General features: G+C 44.7%; 1 protein-coding gene across 1 annotated transcript in view; it reads right to left on the minus strand.

Annotated features, from left to right (window-relative positions):
- Positions 1-359: 359 nt before the first annotated feature.
- LOC136625825 (L-threonine ammonia-lyase-like) overlaps positions 360-20,840 on the minus strand; it is a 164,933-nt gene continuing 144,452 nt past the window's right edge. The window contains exon 11 of the mRNA XM_066600348.1: positions 360-1,302. Coding sequence (XP_066456445.1) covers positions 1,204-1,302 — 99 coding nt within the window. The 3' untranslated portion in view covers positions 360-1,203. The remainder of the gene's footprint in view (positions 1,303-20,840) is intronic.

A 20,840-nucleotide genomic window follows, 5' to 3' on the forward strand; every position in this document is an offset into this window, starting at 1 on the left:
GTTGATGTGATGACATTGTCATGCCGCCCACATCACATAGAGGATGCCGGGCGGTAGTGCAGGCAGCGCAGCGTGGCTTCTGGTGCCGGCGTTGCTACTGTTAATTGTAACTGTGTTTTTAAAACATGGATACAATTAACTTTAAATTCTACCACAGAGGATCAGCAAGTCACGATGGGGACCCGCTGAGCCCAGGCAGGCAACTACTCTTCTAAATTGCCCCTCCCTTTGAAGTAGGGAAGGGGTGCCACCTGAAGCGGAGTGCTCAATTCACCTCATAGAAGAGGAGCTCCTGGATATGATGGTCAGGTGTTCACATACTTTATGGCCAGTCATTGGTTTCATCTTAGAAAGTCAAATAAGTTTATATCAAGAATTTAATAAATCTTTGTCAACAATGACAACTTGGTCAAATGTCACGTAATCCAATATGGCAACACATATTGTAACTATACTTGCAACATTGGTGGTAGTGTCACAGGACACAGCGGCTTCCAAGCTACATAGAGACTGTTAATACACCGTTCTAATATATTGTCCATACTACTGGCAAGAGATTGATGCTATAAAACATTTTTCACAACTATCAAAATGGAACATCAAGTAAATGGTTACAGGAAATGTCCAGTAGCAACTACTGATGATCTATCAGTAGGATAGGCCATCAATAATAGATTGGCAGGGGTCTGCCACCCGGGACCCCAATGATCAGTTGTTTACTAGGTCCGTGTGCTCATATCATGAGATGATTTCTGTCGTGAGTAGACAGCTCCGTTCCCACTGCAGTGGCCAGGCTTAATTTTGCAGGACAAGTTCTCATTTACTTCAATGCAATCTTGTAATACCAAGCTTGACCACTGCAGTGGAAATGAAGCTATCTGCTTCCTGCAGAAATTAGATCAATGCACAAGATACAGGTCCAGTGAACATCTGATTGGCGGGGCTCCCTGGCAACCAAATGCTGTTGATCACTACTACTGATCACCTATTGTGCTGATTGGCTATTGATAGTTACCAACTGAGTAACCTCTTTAATGTATTACTTCCATTGTTCTCAGCTTGTACTGCAGTAAGACCTAGACTGTGACATCAGCAGCAGGGGTCACATTCTACATCTTACCACTTGTATCCAGATGTTCACACTTTACACAAAAATGTCTTTTGTATTTATCAGAAATGATCATTTTTCCAAGTTGATCTTCCTCATTGCTCTATCCACTTCAGGGTGGAATATTTCTCCGCGAGGGCAGTCCGTAACTGTAAAGAGTGCGACTTATCTCTGGTCTCCACCAGGCATGTCACCTGTATAAATAACAAAGCACATCTGTTACACCTGTTATACCTGCCACACCTTTTAGAATTGTTACACCTGTTACACTTGTTACCCCTGTCATATCTGTTATATGTGTTACACTTTCCTACGTGAACGATAGTTGCAGAAATCTGCTTTCCAGCAGCAGTCTGGATATAAATCAGTCAGAAAACAAGCTAGTGGCTCCTATAGATGAGTGTTGTGAACATGCTTCGTGGCATGTAGGGGCCAGTAAGGAGGAGGGTGGGAGCTGTGAACGGCGCCTGCTGGTGGGACCCTTGCTTTCTGCATTCAGCTTTATTACAGAGGTGTCACTGCTCATTGTGACAATAGAAAGATGACTGCTGAATAATTCATGAATAAATAGACTGTCTCTTTACACTGGATAACTGTCGGGCACATGAACATCTGACAGCCACCCGACGGTCACTCCAGTCCTGTGAATGGAGGCGAAGCATGCTGGGATCATTTTGTCCGTCTCCATTCACAGAACAGGAGTCTTTCATAGATTGAGCGGCCCAGCAGTTGATTTCCTCTTCAGCTCTGCTAAAAAACCAAGCAACTCCAACAAAATAACAATGTCGCGCTCTGTGCATTGTTGGCGGCTGCGTGTACACGGGAAGATTATCGCATGAACTTTCTGTTTCTAGTGAGAAATGGGGAGATAAGCATCTCGTGTAAAGTACCCTTTAGATATATGGTGCTCAACCTTCAGCTGGCAGCTTCTGGATATGGAGAACTCCGGAGTGCACTGCCGTCATTGAAAAGACTGAAGAGTGCATCTTTGTATACTGCTTGGTCTAAGTACCCGATATTTCTGAATACAATGCTCCTTTTACATGGGATGATTATTGTTCAGAATCATTCAGGCTCCGGCTAATCGTCCCGTGTAAATGCATGCAGCGACTAAATGAGAGTTGTTCATTTTCTGCACACAGAACATTGAACAACAAGCCGTTCCATGTAAACAGCGGTCGGTCACTTCTAGAGATGAGCGCGCATACTCGCTAAGGACAATTGCTCGAGCGAGCATTGTCCTTAGCGAGTACCTGCCCGCTAGGAAGAAAAAGTTCGGGTGCCAGTGGGGGGAGAGCAGGGGGGAACGAAGGGGAGATCTCCCTCTCTCCCCCCTCCTCACTCCCGCAACTCACCGCTCACCCGCGCCGGCACCCGAACCTTTTCTTCCGAGCGGGCATTTACTCGCTAAGGATAATACTCGCTTGAGTAATTGTCCTTAGTGAGTATGCTCGCTCATCTCTAGTCACTTCTGAACAACTCTCTGCTTACAATGAATGGAGGCAACAGGGAGAGAACGTTCTCCGGCCGCTCACCTCCATGCTTGCCATGCAATGCCAGTGATATTCGCTCCCATGTAACAGCTCAGCAGCGAGCGTCACTAGGATGAATGCCATGTGTCATTTGTTGACAGCTCGTCCCATACAAATGGGGCATTAGACTCAATTTTCAGTAAGACAAAATCTTACTGAGAAGGGTCCTCACCTTGTCATCCAGAGGCAGGGGGTCTTACAGCTCCAGAGATCCCTGACCGCTGCCTTAGTGATCCAGCAGTGCACTGATTATGGGGAGAGCTCTGCAGCCATACATACCGTGGCTGCACCGTCCTCCCTCTCCTGCCCGATCAGTGTAGATAACACTGGAGACAACTCACATATCTCCCCAGGGTGCTGGTGCTGCTCAGTACACACAGGGACAGACAGTAGCAAAGATCACAGAGCTTGCAGAACCACAGATGTCATAACCATGTTATCAGGAAGGGGCTAGAGGGGTCATGTATTACTACACTTGTATGGGGGGGTTAAGTGCTGATAAAATCAGTGTTTAACATATCATTTGTAGGTGTTTTAGTGCATGTAGCAAAGCTGTATGAACAGTGTGTCTGCATGTGTACATGTAGAACACAAACAGCTCATACAGCTCTGCTACATGCACTCACACACCAGCAGCTGACGTGTTAAACACTGATGGGTGTGCATCCATGCAGCATAGTTGCGCATCCATTCAGCAAAGCTGTATGAGCTATGTTTATGTGTGCATGCAGCAAAGCTGTGTGTGTATGCAGTAGGGCTGTGTGTGCATGAAGCAGAGCTGTATGTGCATGCATATATCTAGCAGAGCTGTAAGTGTTTGTGCACAATCTGAGAGTAGTTGGGGTAGATCAGAAGTAAATATTCTAGCACTGATGGAGTAGTAGATGCTCAGAACAAACTCCAGCAGACGCAGTTGGAGAATGAGCTATTAGTGACTTCCAACTGCTGGGAGAAATATAGATGTATCCTAAGAGAGGAGTAACATAGGGGGGACTAGATGGTCCGGGGGGGCTTTTCCTGACATCAATTTTCTGTGTTTCCATTGGGTTTCATTATGGGGTCCATCATTCAACCTCATAGTGACCGCCCATATGCCTTTTAAAAGGGATTATTAAAGGGGTTGTCCCGCGAAACAAAGTGGGGTATACACTTCTGTATGGCCATATTAATGCACTTTGTAATGTACATTGTGCATTAATTATGAGCCATACAGAAGTTATTCACTTACCTGTTCCGTTGCTGGCGTCCCCGTCTCCATGGTGCCGTCTAATTTTCAGCGTCTAATCGCCCTATTAGACGCGCTTGCGCAGTCCGGTCTTCTCCGTGTTGAATGGGGCTGCTCGTGCTGGAGAGCTGCTCCTCGTAGCTCCGCCCCGTCACGTGTGCCGATTCCAGCCAATCAGGAGGCTGGAATCGGCAATGGACCGCACAGAAGACCTGCGGTCCACCGAGGGTGAAGATCCCGGCGGCCATCTTCGCAAGGTAGGTAAGAAGTCACCGGAGCGTGGGGATTCGGGTAAGTACAATCCGTTTTTTTTTTTTCAACACATGCATCGGGTTTGTCTCGCGCCGAACGGGGGGGCTATTGAAAAAAAAAAAAAAAACCTGTTTCGGCGCGGGACAACCCCTTTAAGGGGCCTTAAACCCACACAATTGTCTCTTTACGGTGCTGCAGGTTTAAATCTCGGGTCTCTGGTGTGAGAATGAGCGGAGTCCTGGCTGCCTGATGACAGCTGAGATCCTGCTGTAATGGCTAGGAGCGGTGAAACTTCCTTTCTTCACTACCGCAATTCTGCCATGTAGGTGGGTGACAGGGAGAGGGGGCCCCTTTGTCACTCATTAGTACACTGCGATGCGATTGTGAGATGCCGATGGATTTCCATGGCAGCCAGAAACCTGACAAAGGCGTCTATGGCATTAGCTCAGCCTTCCTCCAGCAGAGTCTTATAGGCTATCCGTATATGCACAGTGCATTGCATTACAGACGTAATGCAGTGTAGTAGGTTAGCAATCGAATGAGGGACAAAAAATAGTCTAGAAAAAAGTCTAAGAACTTTAGTTTTAAAAAAAAACTAAATTTTACTGCACAAAACACTTAGAAATTTTTTTTTTAAATATTCTTTAAAAATGCACATAATGGGTATCATCACACTTGTAATGATCCGAACAATGAAAATATTTAATTATTTATCCAACAGGTTGAATTTCACAAAAAAATAAACAAAAAAGGCTATCAAAAAGTGGCATGTACCCCAAAAAGGTGTTGAAAGCTACAAGTCTTCCCATAAAAAACAAGTTCTGACACCACTCTGCAGGTGAAAAAATTTAAGTTCTGGGCCTTAGGGCTCATTCAGACGACCGAATATCTGTCGGGTATTCACGCTGGCCGATATACGGCGTCCCTCGCTGCAGGGGGAGGAGGCTGGAAGAGCCAGGAGCAGTTCACTGAGCTACTGCCCCCACTCCACCCCCTCTCCGCCCCTCTGCACTATTTGCAATGAGAGAAGGCGGTGCGGGAGGCAGAGCTAAGCTCCTGGCTCTTCCAGCCTCCCCCCCTACAGAGAGGGATGCCACATATCGGCCGGAGTGAATACCCGGCCAATATACGGTTGTCTGAATAAGCCCTTGGAAGGCGAATATGGATTTTTTAAAAAAAGTTTTTATTGTGTAAAACTAGTAAAAAAGTTTTTTAAAACTACATAAATGTGGTATCACTGTAGACTATCTATTCATCTCACATAGTCTCCTAGATTTAGCGCCCAAAAGCTCAATTGGCAGGATCATTTCGTCAGACCACGCACTGGTCTATGGGGTGCTAGCGGGGGGAGATGGTAGGAATGAACAACGGAATTGGCGACTAAATGACAACCTACTAGGAGACCCCCTTTGTTTGAAAGAGATACACCAGACCATAGAAAATTTCATAGAAAACCATAAAAACGACGAAACGGCCCCGCCCATGAAATGGGAGGCTCTGAAATGTGTGCTGCGGGGAGTACTTATTTCGCACGGGGCCAGGTTCAAGAGGGAGAGGACGGACAGATTGCGGGACTTGTTGATGAAACTGGATAATGCAGAATTGTCCAACAAAGCAAAAGCCTCTGCAATCACAGGTGCAGAAATCTCTCAACTGCGACAACAGATCCTGGCAATCATGGACCAGGCTACCCTATGCGCTAGAGACAAACTGAGAGGAGGATACTATGACTACGGGAACAAATGTAGTGCATGGTTAGCTAGAGCCCTTAACCCTCGAGAAGCCCACTCTTACATCTTTGCGCTGAATTCCTCTAGAGGAAAGAAAGTACATGCCACCGCAGAGATAGTGGAATGCTTCCACAAATACTATGAGGAGCTCTACAACATCCGTAGTGAAGGTATGGTCCCTGAGGGTGCCGGAGACACTGGACTGGCAACCTATTTGGAAGACCACGGCCCGGACCCCATACCTTGGGGGAATCCGAGGCATTAGAGGTAGACATATCTGAACAAGAAATTCGGGAGGGGATTTAGAAGCTCAAAATAGGCAAAAGCCTAGGCCCAGATGGCTTCACGCCCAGATTTTATAAAATGTGCGGGAACTTATTAGTCCCCCTATTACACAGCTCATTCAACGCCATTTCTAGGAACTGCCCGCTCCCACCCCAAGCCCTACAGGCAATCATAACAATGATCCCAAAACCGGGAAAAGACCCACTACAATGTGGAAGTTACTGCCCAATCTCCCTCCTAAATGTGGACATAAAAATTTTCGCTAGAACCATCGCTTCCCAACTACAACCCCTCGTGCCAGGGCTGATTCATGGAGATCAGGTGGGGTTTGTCCCGGGCCTTGAGGCCCGAGACAATACCATACAGACAATATCTCTGATCGGAAGAGCCCAGCAAGAGGGAACACCCCTGAACCTCCTTTCGGTGGACGCCGAAAAGGCGTTTGACCGGGTGAACTGGGGCTTCTTAGAAGCCACACTTCATAAAATAGGACTCAGACCCAGACTATGGAACTGGATCATGGCACTCTACAGAGGTCCCACGGCACAGATCCGGGTCAATGGCAGGCTCTCACGCCCGGTAAACATCCGCAACGGTACGAGACAGGGTGGCCCCCTGTCGCCCACCCTATATGTCTTAGTCATGGAGTCCCTCGCAAACGCCATAAGAAGAAACCCAGACATCAAGGGCTTCCCAACTCTGCACTCTGAACACAAACTGGCATCATTTGCGGATGACTTACTCATCTACCTGACTAACCCCCAAACTAGCCTCCCGGCCATATTACAAGAATTTAACAGATATAGCCAGCTAAGCAACTTTAAAATAAACATCAACAAATCCGAAATCCTAAACATAAATCTCCCTCCCTCGGAGGTAGCCCTCCTAAAATCCCGACTCACACTGAAATGGAGAGATGACCACATTAGGTACTTGGGTGTTAATATCATAGCTAAACTAGACAACCTGTTCGATATCAACCACAGACCCCTCTGCTCGGCATTGGAGAGGGACCTGGAGAGGTGGCGATCCCTGACCTTATCGTGGTTCGGCAGGATTAATACAATAAAAATGAACGCCCTTCCCAGATTCCTCTACTTGTTCCAGACCTTACCGATACAAATACCCAAAACCTTTTTCATGCGACTTAGAAGAGCACTGGTTAAATTTGTGTGGAACGGAGCAAGGCCCAGAGTGAGTTACAAAATCCTGACCCAAAAAAAGGAAGTGGGGGGGACGGGCCTTCCGGACCTTGCAAAGTACCACAAGGCGACAATAGGTAAATGCATATTAGACCTAATACTCAGAAGAACCACCAAGCGGTGGGTTGAGCTCGAACAAGACTCAGGCCCCTTCAACGCGCAGGGCTTGTTTTGGCTAAAAGGTGGCCTTGGGCGACGGGGGGTTACAGTCTCCCCGCTCCTAGGGATCATCCTGAAACAGTGGGATGGCTTCGCAGCAAAAACAGGACTGATATCGATACCTGGCCCCTGGACTCCTCTAGTGGGAAACCCGGACTTCCCACTGGGCGCACGGGGCTTACCCCTACTAGACAGGCTAGAGATACCGGTCCCTAGAATCAAAGACGTAATGACAACAGATGGAATCAAACCACTGGAGGCACTACTGGGGGAGGGGAATCAGATAGCCGGTGCGTGGCTTCAACACCTTCAGCTAAATCACTTTATATGAGCTCAGGGCCAGATCTCGGAGTTGACCCGTCAGCCCACCCCCTTTGAAGAGATGTGTGCTACATCACCCGAACGGAGGGGAGATCTCCACGGTTTACGGCATTTTGGTGGCCGGGGACATGCCAGACGGTGGGTTGGGCTTCAGGGGGAAGTGGGAGGGAGAGCTGAGAGCATCTCGAAGATAGCGACTGGGCCAAATCTTATACCATGACCCACAAGATGTCTGTTTCAGGCAGGCATCACAAACTAAATTACAAAATCCTGTCCAGGTGGTACCGTACCCCGGCGCGCCTGGCTAAAATGTACCCCAATATCAGCAGCAACTGCTGGAGATGCCTCAATGACTTAGGGTCAATGACCCACATCTGGTGGTCCTGCCCTCTGGTGTCCCCTCTGTGGAGGGAAGTCAATGCCTTGTATAACGCCCTCACTGCGGCAGAGATCTCATTTTCTCCAGAGATGGCCCTCCTCTCCATCATCCCCAGACCAGTTGCCTCGATTAAGAAAGGGGTCCTCAAATTCTTCCTTTTAGCAATGAGGCAAGTGATACCGCAATTGTGGAACACAACGGAGACTCCTATACGCTTAAGGTGGGTAAAAGCTATGGACGACATTAAATTCATGGAGGAATTAAGGGCGAGGGACGAAGCTAAATTTTCCAACTATTACGCCACCTGGGCAACATGGATAAGCTTCCGCTCCTCGAACAAATTTAATCAATGGTTAACTAGCGGTGCGATGCCGAACTGAACACAATTACTATGGAACTTCACCACCGATGACGTCCTCTAAGGCAGGGGTCCCCAACTCCAGTCCTCAGGGACCGCCAACAGGTCATGTTTTCAGGATTTCCTCAGTGTTGCACAGGTGATGTAATTATTATCAGTCCTCAGACATTGCCGGCGGTGTTCTTACCATAGGAGATCCTGAAAACATGACCTGTTGGTAGTCCCTGAGGACTGGAGTTGGGGACCTCTGCTCTAAGGGGTGATAGTTGCCGTGCAGACCAGACCTGACCACCTCATACCTCCCCCTCCCAGAGCCCCCAGCGGCTCCTCCCCCTATGACCTCCTCCTCCTCCTCTCTAGCCTCATACTTTTATCACTCTTCCCCCTTCTCCCTTTCTCTTACATTCTAAGTGAAAGATTAAGAATAAGTAAGCAATTAGCACATTATTGATTAAATTTAGCAAGAGTTAAACTAGATTATCTATAGAGTTAAAATAAATTAATCTAAGAAAAGAGAAATGTAAACTGAAGAACGACTACAGAATTTATGTTTGTAAACACTGTTTATTTGACAATTTGGTTTGAAATGTGAAATCTCAATAAAAACATATTAAAAAAAATGTGGTATCACTGTAATAGTATTAGTCCACAGATAATTTATGCCGCACAGTGAACGCTATTAAAAAAAAAAAAGATTCTAGAATTGCAAGTTTTTGCCAATCCTACTTTCCAAAAAGCGGAATTAATGGCGGTCAAGAAGTCATTTGTAGCCCAGAATGGTATCACTAACAACTATAGGTTGTCCCACAAACAATAAGTCCTCCTACATCTCTGCTGATAAAGACATAAAGCCGCTCCGGGTCTTGTAATGCAATGACTGAGAAAAGATTTTATTTTGTGTTTTAGTGCGCAGAAGTTGTAACACATTAAGAAAAAACTATGTAAACTTGGTATCACCATAATCATGCTAATCCAAAGAATAACACTGTGATGTATTGGTGGCCACATGGCGAACGCTACTGAAACAAAGCCCAAAAATAATACTGCCATTTCTGTGTTTTTTTTTAACACCACCCATACAAAAAATGATAAAAAGTTTTACAACACATTATACCCCAAAGTAGAGGCATTAAAATGTACAAGCCCTAATCTGACTATGTCAACGAAACATGTAAAATGTCACGACTCTTTAAGTATGAATAGAAAAAATTAGGAAAGTAGCCTGGCCATTAAACCGCCAGATAAACCCGTCATCAGAGCCAATGGAGTGTTCACATAACTACCCATTAATGTTAGAGGGGACTGCCATGCACGTAAGTGGGGAAGGGTTAATGGACAGTGTCAGTGTCCAGCATTTTCCTACTGGGAGTGATGGCATCAGTTTACTGCGTGTATCCAGAATAACTGAAAACACAGCAGCTCCACTAGTTGTCCCACGAGTCGTGAACACTAGCAGCTTACAGCATTAAAGGGACAACAAGCACCAATTACTAATGTTATGGGTGGTCTGTAGGGGGTGGTAAGTGGGCACTGTATGGTGGGATTAGTTGGATATAGATACTGGCAGTAATTGTGGCCAGATAACTGACAACTAAATAGCTGAACTGGTGGTACCGTGGAGAGCAGAAGTAAATGGGCATTAGCAGTATATGGCATTAGTTGGACACTGAATGGGAGAATTAATTGATTATTAATTGTTTGAGTAATAAATAATTATCTTTATTTGTATAGCACCAGCGTGTTCCCCAGCGCTTTCAAAGCATGGGAGAACACAAAACAAGACAACAATTACATGTGGTATACAATTATTTGGAAAAAGACGGGGTATGGGTGATACAGGAGGTACAGGCAGGGGGCGTAAATAAGAGTTCAGGGGCCCTGGTGCAAAAGTTCAGCTCGGGGCGCCCTCTTTCCCCAATACCTGAATCGTACTGCATACAGCTGCAAAACAAATTTAGATACATGAACTAGCCTCTTGACATAATCTTTCCGAAACATGACTCATTTCCTGCACTACATGAAAATTTGTTTGTAGCCCTTTAGGCCACTCTCACACACATACCACTTTTCACCGCTATTAGCATAGTTTCCCGAGAGCTGTGCTAACCGCAGTACAATGCTCCCATTGATTTTAATGAGGTTACTCAGACCTGCGTTCGAATACGGTGTTTCTAACGCCATGATTTTCCATAGCTGTCTATTCTATTTTTGCGTTTTCACGTGTTTTAACGCACCTCCTCACCCATCACAATGATTGGGTTTATTAAAGAGCACTGTCAAATGCTGTACCATGTGTTCAAAAATGCAGCTCAAAATTGTGGTAAAAATGCCACACTTTTGAGCTGCATTTTCTGAAAGCATGTGTGAGAGTGGGTGTGTTCATGTTTTTTGTCGTACTTTTGAACCACAATTAAGAAAAACAAATTTAAAAAACTGTATGTATTCAAAGACCACTTATGTTCTTAAGAAACTGCATACAACGTTAAAAACCACATGTTTTTGATGTGTGTTTTAATTGTGTGTAAAGTGTACAATTATATACAGGGAGATGTATAACTTATACCAGTGATAGATAGATAGATAGATAGATAGATAGATAGATAGATAGATAGATAGATAGATATAGAGGACCACTTCTCTATGTGAGAAGATCAGCAGGGCACACTGACGCACACTGTGTCAGGAGGAGCAGGATGATGACATCATCATCATCTTGCTCTGCTCCATGCTATGTGTCTGCCTGTCTCACTACCCTCCTCTAGTGCTTTGGCATGTTTCCTCTCTGGCTCGAACTGTCTGCCACACTGCAGCAATCACGTGGCGGGCAGTGCGAACAGCCAGTAATGCACTTTATGTGCATTTGTGTATGGCGGAAGGTTGTCTCTGGGCCCCCTTCAGCACAGGGGGGTGGTCGCCATTGCAACTGCTGATGGTACACCAGTGGGTAAAGGGACAGAAGATGAGGCACGGAGGAATGCAAATAGTACAAAATATTACATGTGATATTTAGTTATTATGAAACAGAATAGGGTGGTTGATAAGGAGGTACAGGGGCAGCAAATGTATATGATAAGTAAAGTGGAAAGTGTGGGGAGCCATAGGGAGGGGCAGGGAGCATGTTGTAAGGGGTGGGGGACTAGATCAGGAAATTTGGTATGCCTCCCTGAAGAGGTGCATTTTTAAGGCGAATCTGAAGTTCCGTACATCGGGGAATGTCCGGATGTTTTGGGGTAGTGTGTTCCAAAGGACTGATGCAGTTCTGGAGAAGTCCTAGAGACGAGCATCTGAAAATTGAATTAGAGGGGCAATGAATCTAATTGTATTGACTGATCGGAGTGTGCCGGGTAGGTAGTGTATGCATAGGAGGGAGGCGATGTATGGTGAAGTGGCACGGTGGAGAGCTTTCTGGGTGAGGGTGAGGAGTTTGAATTTATTTCTGTAGTGGATGAGCAGCCGATGCAGCGACTGGCATAGTGCAGAGATGTCTGAGATGAAGCTAGATAGGAAGAGGAGTCTAGCTGCCGCATTTAGTATGGATTGGAGAGGGGAGAGTCTGGTGTGGAAAGTGCTGATGAGCAGCGAGTTGCAGTAATCGAGTCAGGAATGGATGAGGGCAACAACCAGTGTCTATAGCGTGTCACTGGTCAGACAGATTTTAGCAATATTCCTGAGGTGCAGGTGACATGGTTGGGTCAGAGATTGTATGTAGGGGGTAAAGGAGAGGTCAGAATCCAGTGTGACCCCAAGGCAGTGAGTGTGCTGTTTGGGGGTTATTATGGTGCAAGATACTGAGATGGAGATGTTGGGGGGAGGTCGGTTGGAAGGCGGAAAGATGAGAAAGTCAGTTTTTGAGTGGTTAAGTTTGAGAAAAAGGGAGGACATAGTAATAGAGACAGTGGACAGACAGTTGGTGATATTTTGGAGAAATGGTTCAGAGATGTCATGGGAGGAGATGTATAGCTGGGTGTCATTAGCATAGAGGTGGTATTTGAGGCTGAATCTACAGATGGTTTGTCCGATTGGGGCTGTGTAGATAGAGAAGAGGAGAGGACTGAGCCCTGGGGGCCCCAACAGTAAGAGTAAGTGGAAACAAGGTAGCCAGCGAAAGAGACGCTGAAAGAGCAGTCAGAGAGATAGGAGAACCTAGAGAGAGCAGTGTCCTTTAGGTCGATAGAGCAAAGCATAGCGAAGAGAGATCAAGGAGGATTAGTAGGGAGTAGTCGCCCCTTGACTTCGCTGTCATCAGGTCGTTAGATACTTATGTGAGGATGGTTTCGGTCAAGTGTAGGGGGCGGGTGAGGGTGATGAATTGGAGGGGGTCAGGTAGAGAGTCATCAGAGAGAAAGGGTGTGAGGTGGAATTAGATACGGCTTTCAAGCAGTTTGGAGATGAAGGGGAGGTTAGAGATGAGTCAGTAGTTGGCAGCATCGGTTGGGTCAAGGTTCGGTTTTTTAGCAGAGGGAAAATGATGGAGTGTTTCAATGAGTATTATTTGTGCACTGCAGTGAGTTGCTAAGCAGTCGTTGTATGGCGGAAAAATGGGGAAAGACTGAGAATTTCCACAGTAACAGCAACTTTTTCATGTGTAACTTTTTCTGCTTCTTGTAATTCCATTGCAATCTACATTCCAAGAGCCAGAAGTTTTATTATTGTCATTGACAGAACGGTCAGCAGTATTTTGTGGGATGCGCTTGTAGTTTTTGTTAATACTGTTCTGGGGTACAAACAGCTTTTTCTTCGGCGTTTAGGTTCTTTTTTTGGGAGGCTGATGAACAAACTACAGTAGTTTTGGCATTGTGTATTGGTTTTTAGAGTTTTTTGGCAGTGGCCATCTTGGTCAACAGAATTAAGCAGACTCCGGCACAGAAGACAAATGACAGGTAATATGAACCGCTCTGTAGTCTGGGGACCGGAGGGGCACTTTATGATGAACCACAGCTTCTATTTAATTCTTGTAACCATGTTCATTCACCACAACTGCGTGAAATTGGTGAATTAGGCTGACTTAACACGGTTGAGCGTGATATGAGGTCGTGAATCCTGCCCCTACATCGCGCTCCCCACCATGTAAAATCTATGTGGATACGAGGCGTTTTCATAGGAAAAGAGACTCACATCACTTTAGGCATGCGGGGTTACTTTCATTGCCTTTAATGGGGCCAGTGCAGCTGAAAACAATGGGAGATCTCGCAGGTAGATAGAACATGCTGCGATATATTGTGGTACCATGCAAGAAAATATCACTCGTGTATAACCCCATTCAAAAGACTGGGGTACAATTTGGTGTGTCTGAAAATGCACAAATCTCACGCGATTCTATCGCCCATGCGAAGCCAGGCCTTTGTGCAGACGGCTTTGCTTATTTCATGTCAGTTTATCGCTAGAAACTGGATAGAAAAGTTCTGTTCCTAAGACTGAAAGGGAGGAAAACTATATGAGACGGAAGCCAAAGAGGTCTCATCTCCCATATTCACCCCTATGGTTCCGTCCTAGTTTACCTCCATATGCTGGTTTCTGCACACAAGATAGAAACTAGAGCCTCACCCACCACGGAATATATGGTGGTGTAGTGGCCCAGAGTCAATGGGGCCCCTCCATAAGTATGAATGTGTTTGTCTTGTGCATTTGTATGGTCAGTGTCTTTAATGTGTATGTATTTGATGTGTATTGCACCTTTGCAGCACTGAATAGGTTAACATCTGGGTTATGTCTGGGAAATGTATCTTGTTATCTGTCACGTGACCATATTATATATATATGTGTTTGCAAGGGTGATATGTGAGTGCTAGTTCTGGTCTGTTCTGCAAGGCAGGCTACAAGAGAGTCTAGAGGAGTAGTTCTCAACCTTTTTCAGCCCAGCGCCCCCTTTAGGTATTGGGATGGTGGCCAGCGCCTCCCAAGCCTTACTAGTTTACACCCAGTCAAAGATTACCTTGTTTACAAAAGTTAAAAGTACAAATTAAAATACTGAATACTTTTATGAAAGTTTGATAGTGTTTAACAGATTAGCATTATAGTATAGTAGTAGTTTATATCAGTGTTCTGAAAAGACACTTAGCGTCCACTAAGATTACAACTCCCAGAGACGCACAAAAGTGAACAATTGAAGCGGTTCTAGCCAATCAGTGGCATTATGGAATACAGCGGGTTAGATTGTGCTGTAGGTTATCCAGTGTTATGAAGTGTGATTGATCTGTAGTGGAGTCATGGAGATAAAAAAAATCATGCATTATATGATAGAGGCACGCAGGCTGCACACAACTCCCATTACACGGAAGGGATTCATATGGAAATAAATGCCTCGGTTTTCGTCTGTTTCGGATTTCACAGATTGTTTGCGGACGGATTATCGATGAAAATCAACAAAGAAAACACAGAACGCCCCCCCCCCTGCCGCCCCTTTTCATTGAACCGCCCCCTTGAGAAATAAAAACGCCCCCTAGGAGGCAATAATACCCACGTTGAGAACCACTGGTCTAAAAGAATGGAGTCAACCTAATCTCAAGTCAGAGCCTGTCTGGAGGAGAACTTTCATTGAGTAGGAGAAAGTGTGCCTAGTTCTAAAAGGATCCTAAAGATGGAAGAGGCTAAGCCATGGCCAGATATCTGCCCTGGGCTTAATCCACCCAGGCCCCCGTCGGTGCTAATATGGCATACTAATTTATTAGCACTACCGACCATTCCTGATATTGCTTAGAAAGTCATCGCTGTGTGTGGACTATTTTATTCCAACTTCTGGATTTACCGTAGAGGACAGAACGGTGGTGTCACGAGTGACAAGAAGGATGTCAAGGTAAACCGCGGATTGGGTTTTCCCTGTGAAACTCCACCAGCAGTAACTTGGTTGGGTCCCGTGCAACCCCCATGGGAGGAGATGGTAGAGCTCAGTGCCAAGGTCTTATCTACCCCGCTATCTCCTCGGCTGTGGGCCGCCTCCTCGGATGCTGCAGTGGCGCTATCCCGTGTAGCAATGGCTGGCCTGTATAGTGCGTATGGGGTCAGAGAATATCACACAGAGGATATCATGCTGCCCATCCAAGTTTCTGCTCTACTGAAGGCATTTAACCCATTAAGGATCAAGCACTGTAAATTTACGGCGCTTGGTCCTGGGTTTAAAGCCCAGCCGTATGTAAGATTATGGAAGGGATTAAAGCCTCCTGCTTCAGCAATCAATGAGAAAGAGGACGGGTTGTTAGCTGTTAGTCACAGCTGATAACCCGGAGGAGGAGGGAGAAGTGGGTTTTAACCCTTTCTGCCTCCTCCTTTATTTAGTACACAGTGCTCAATGAGCTATATATACTAAACAAGTGAAAGCGGACGTGTTTCTTCTACTACGCGAGCCGGCAGTCAGTGACCGCCAGGTGACCTTTGGCACAGCAGAGATACAGGATCCTAGAAGACCTTGATCAGCTCCGCTAATGTCACTACGGGGGATGTTTTTTCCTGTAACTTGGGCCACCACGGATGCTCCAGCTACAGTGGAAAAATGTCAAATAAAAAAAAAAATGCCCCTCAGAGGTCTTATATGATGTCATGGGTGACATAGATAGTAAAAAGAATACTTACATACATAAGTTAAAAAAATTACAGAATAAAACAATAATATATACATAAGAAAGAAAATAACCCAAAGCCGACACCAACCAAAACCGTCACTATATGCACCCTGTAATCCAAAACCGTACACATTATATAACAAAATGTCTGAAAAAAAAGGGAAGCCCGTACTTTATTTTAGCGTAAATATACTAATAAAAAAAATAAATATAAATGTTAAAGAAAATCATTTTTTAGCTTCTTACCCCCAATAAAACTAAAAAACTGAAAAAAGTCAGTGAAAAAGATATTAAAAAATAACCCTATATGTCACGAAAAGAAAAACGCAGCAAAAACTATTTTAGTAGCTAAACGGAAAAAAAAAATAGGGCAGTAAAACTACCACATGGGTAAAATCCCTAAATAGGGACTAGTCCTTAAGGTACAAAACAGCCAGGTCCTTAAGGGGTTAAGGGTGACAGTTAAGCAGAAAAGTGACTGGAGAATGGCACAACTATTCAATTTATTCTGAATGGAAAACTCACGAGGTGTTAATTCCCACTTTCCTTATTTGTATTTGATGTAAAATGGAGCATTGATAAACACGTTTCAAGGTTCAATCCCTCTTCATCAGTATTGCAGCTGGTGGCCGCACAGGACGGTGGATTACGAGAAGCGGCACAAACTTGCCATTATTTCTGCATTACATTCTTCATTGTGGAGTAGAATGCAGTTGGCAGAAAAGTAACTCCTAACACATTTTTACTCGTCTCCAAGTGCATTACACGCCCCATTATATCCTATGATACTATACCTATAGACGGTTTTTCACACAGACTGCTGGTGAGCGTGGAAGAAACTGTCACCATGTCCTATGCTTGTCTGTTTTATGCACTAGAAATTGAACCTGCAATGCACTTGAATGTGCGGTGTCAGTGTGTATCAGACGGGGGGGGGTTATCTGCTGTCTGATCCCATTGGCGCACTCCGTTCCAGCCCTGTGCACTTGGCCTTAACATACATTCACACTTGCAGGAAAATCACAAGTTTTTTCAGCGATGCGAGAGTGAATGAAAATGCAGAAGTATGAAACCAATGATTTTCAATGGTTTCCTTCACATTTGCGATGTTTTCACTCCTGCGATGTTGCGTGAAAAGGAAGTTGTGGCATGCCCTATCTTTCTGCATTTTGCTTTTTTTATCTCCCATGTTTCCCTAGGGAGCCTCCTTTTTATTGCATCACAAAGAAAAACTTGCCCTTTTTGTGCAATGCGTTTTTAACATTAGAACGTCCTATTGACTTTCGTGAGAAAATTGCAAGTGAGGGCTAACACCCACTTGCGCTTTATTAACGCGATTGTCAGTGGGACTTTCTAATGTTAAAAACGCAATGCAAGTTGGTGCTTTGCAATCTTTGTGCGATGTGTTTTTAACATTAGAAAGTCCCATTGACATTCGCGTGAAAAAAACTCAAGTGTGCAGGGGCCCTGACAGTTTTCGTGAGAAAAATCAGCACTGATGCTCAAAAATCGCAGGGAAAAAGTTGTGATTTTGCCGCGATTTTCTCGCCATGATATCGCAATCATCAGTGTAAAGGAGCCCTTTCACTAGTAAAGTTTTATTTGACTCACACAGGGTTCACAAACCATGTATGGCCCCCTGCACACAGGCAGAAATTCCGCATCGGGATTTCCCGCAGAATTTCCGCACGTGGCCGCTGTCATAGGATTGCATTAGAAAACATAATCCTAGGCAGACTGACGTGATTTGTCCGCGTGAAATAACATGCGAAAAATATATCGCGGCATGTTCTATTTCTGTGTGGGTCTCTGTGCGGCTTACCCGGGAGGGGGTAAGCCGCAAGCCTCTACAGGGGCATGGGACCGCAATCTGCTGCGATAATCCGACCCAGCCGTCTGCAGGCGGCCGTAATGTGTCCCAAAGTAATAGTCAGAAAAGACTGCACACATCTAATATACTGCATATACATCGGAGTCAGATAGGGGCGGTTTGTTTTCAAAGCAATTCTGCCCTCATGTGGATACATTTTGTAACTACATGCTGTGCCTCACAGTCACTGACTGACAGCTGTCTGCTTATTGCTGTTGATAGAGAGCTGCCAATCATTGGCTGGAGGGTGGGGTGGTGAAGCTAGCCTGCAGCTCATGAATTCAGGAACTACTTTCAGTATTCCTCTTTGCTTCTGCTGCTACTGATAAATGTAAGTTTCTCTCAAGCTTCTGCACAGATCCCCAGCAGAGATATTAGTGTGAGTAGTGTGACTGGCACTACCTTGTGGGGTTCTTTGAGAGGGTGGCAAAAACATGGGGACAGGTTCCCTTTAAGAAGATGAAGGCTCAATTCATTGGTAAAGAATATGTATGACTACAGAACACACTTAGTCCCCCCATTTGTAATGTGTTGGAATTATTGAGCCGTAGTGTATAGTCACTAAGTAAATTATATAATCTGCATTATTATACAATTATTATAGCTGACGGCATAACTTGAGGCTCCAATGTCAAGTTTGTAAGAGATGACCTAGCTGCCATAATATTAGTATGCGAAGGGAACTTATTCTACTAATGGCCTGCAGGAGCCTGTTTGGCCCACTAGGGGGCAAAGCGTAGAAAAGTGGTCAGCAGAGAAAGGGTGTTGCCTGAATCTGGCTGCATTAGCAGCCAAGTGAGAAGGTTCAGTACAATAGTATTACTTCTCAGGAACAGTTCCTAAAGAGGAAAAGTGGCAGACGCTGATAAGGCCTGTGGGACCCCTGAAATGGTAAAGACCACCGCTGCAGTGCATTAAGGGGGCGGGCAGTAGGCTCTACCCATTAGAGAGACGCTGTACGTCTAGTGAGAGTTCAGAGGAGCAGCATTTATTTTATTGAATCTAATTTATTGTGATATTTCTGTGTCTTTATTGTGAAGACAATAAAAGTTGGTGCAACCAATTGGAACCAAAATCCATAGACTGCTAGTCTATTTTATGTGTGTGCAGTCTTACCATGTAGATGGTGATCTTACTGAGCCGACATCACCTAAATTGTCACAGTAATAAACCATTGGACCTCTTTACAGTAATAAATGGAAGTCAGTACTTGCTGGAGTTTTGGGGCGGATGCAGGGAATAGAAGAATGAAGGAGGAAATCCAAGGGCAAAGTGATTAATCCAGCAACGATATAAAGTCCTTAATGCTTTTTTTGTGGAATAATCATTAAGGAGACATGCAGTCTGCTAGCAACCACTAACGCGTTTCAACCGAACAGGTCTTACTCATAGCATGGATAAAAACAAACTGAGCAAGATTTTAACCCCTTCATGACGTGGCCTATTTTGGGCTTAAGGACGCAACAATTTTTGGCGGATTTTCTTCTCCGTTTATCAAAAGTCATAACTTTTTTATTTTTCCGTTGACATGGCCGTATAAGGGCTTGTTTTTTGCGTGGCGAGCTATAGTTTTTATCGGTGCCACTTTTGGGTACATTTGACTATATTGTAAAACTTTTTTTTTTTTTTTTTATGATAGCAGGGAGAGAAAATGCATCAATTCTGCCATAGATTTTTTTACTTTTTTTTACAGCGTTAATCATGCAGCATAAATGACACAATCCATTTTTTCTGTGGGTCGATACAGTTACAACGATACCAAAATTCTTACATTTTTTTTAGGTTTTTCCACTTTTCTGCAATAAAAACCTTTTTTGAAAATCTTTTTTTTTTCTAAATTGCTGCATTCAAAGTCCTGTAACTTTTTTATTTTTCTATGTACGGAGCTCTGTGAGGGCTTTTTTTTTGCAAGACGAGCTGTAGTTTTTACTGGTACCATTTTGGGGTACATACGGCTTTTTTGATCACTTTTATTGCGTTTTTAGTGAGGCAAAATGCTAAAAATTAGCATTTTGCCTCAGTTTTTTAGCGTTTTTTTTTTTGCGTTTTTTTCCTTGCACAGTCAAAAGCATTTGCAACTTATTGTACATGTCGTTACGGACGCGACAATACCAAATATGTGGGGTTTTATTTTTTTTTATGCTAATCTGAGAAAATGCATAAAAAATGGTTTTTTTACTCTTTTTTTACATTTTTTTAATTCCTTTTTTTAAACTTTGTTTTTTTTACAACATTTGTGTCCCCCTGGGGGACTTTAACCACTGCCCTGATGATCGCTGTCATAAGGCATGGCAGAGCTACTGCTCCGCCATGCCTTATCGCTTATACAGCGATCTCAGGCATTGGTAACACAGGACGCCAGTGTCTGGCGTCCTGTTACCATGGTGACAGGCCGGGCTCTCGCGATGTTATCGCGAGTGCCGGCCGGAGACACAGACGGAGTCCGCTCCCTCTGTGAACTCTTACCCTGCAGCGATCTACTTAGATCGCGGCAGGGAAGGGGTTAACAGCGGGACGCCAGCTGTGTCTGACAGCCGGCTCCCGCTGCGGAGTAGCACGGGATCATATGTGATCCCGCGCTAACCCCCAAGACGTAAGTTTACGTCCTGTGGCGGGAAGTACCCTGCGGCCAGGACGTAAACTTACGCCCTGCAGCGGGAAGGGGTTAAGGACACACAATATGAAATGACAAAACAGGAAGTGATGACATAGAATAACACATTGAGTGCAAAACGTTACAACAAATGATTTAAACAAAAAGAAAATTTAGGTAAAGTAATGTGCAACCACAAGAACAAAAAAATGAAAAAAAAAATTATAAATGAAAGATAGATCACTCTTAAAATTAAGACCAGAAGGGTAT

This window comes from Eleutherodactylus coqui, chromosome 4, assembly GCF_035609145.1.
Source record: "Eleutherodactylus coqui strain aEleCoq1 chromosome 4, aEleCoq1.hap1, whole genome shotgun sequence".
Classification (NCBI taxonomy): domain Eukaryota; kingdom Metazoa; phylum Chordata; class Amphibia; order Anura; family Eleutherodactylidae; genus Eleutherodactylus; species Eleutherodactylus coqui.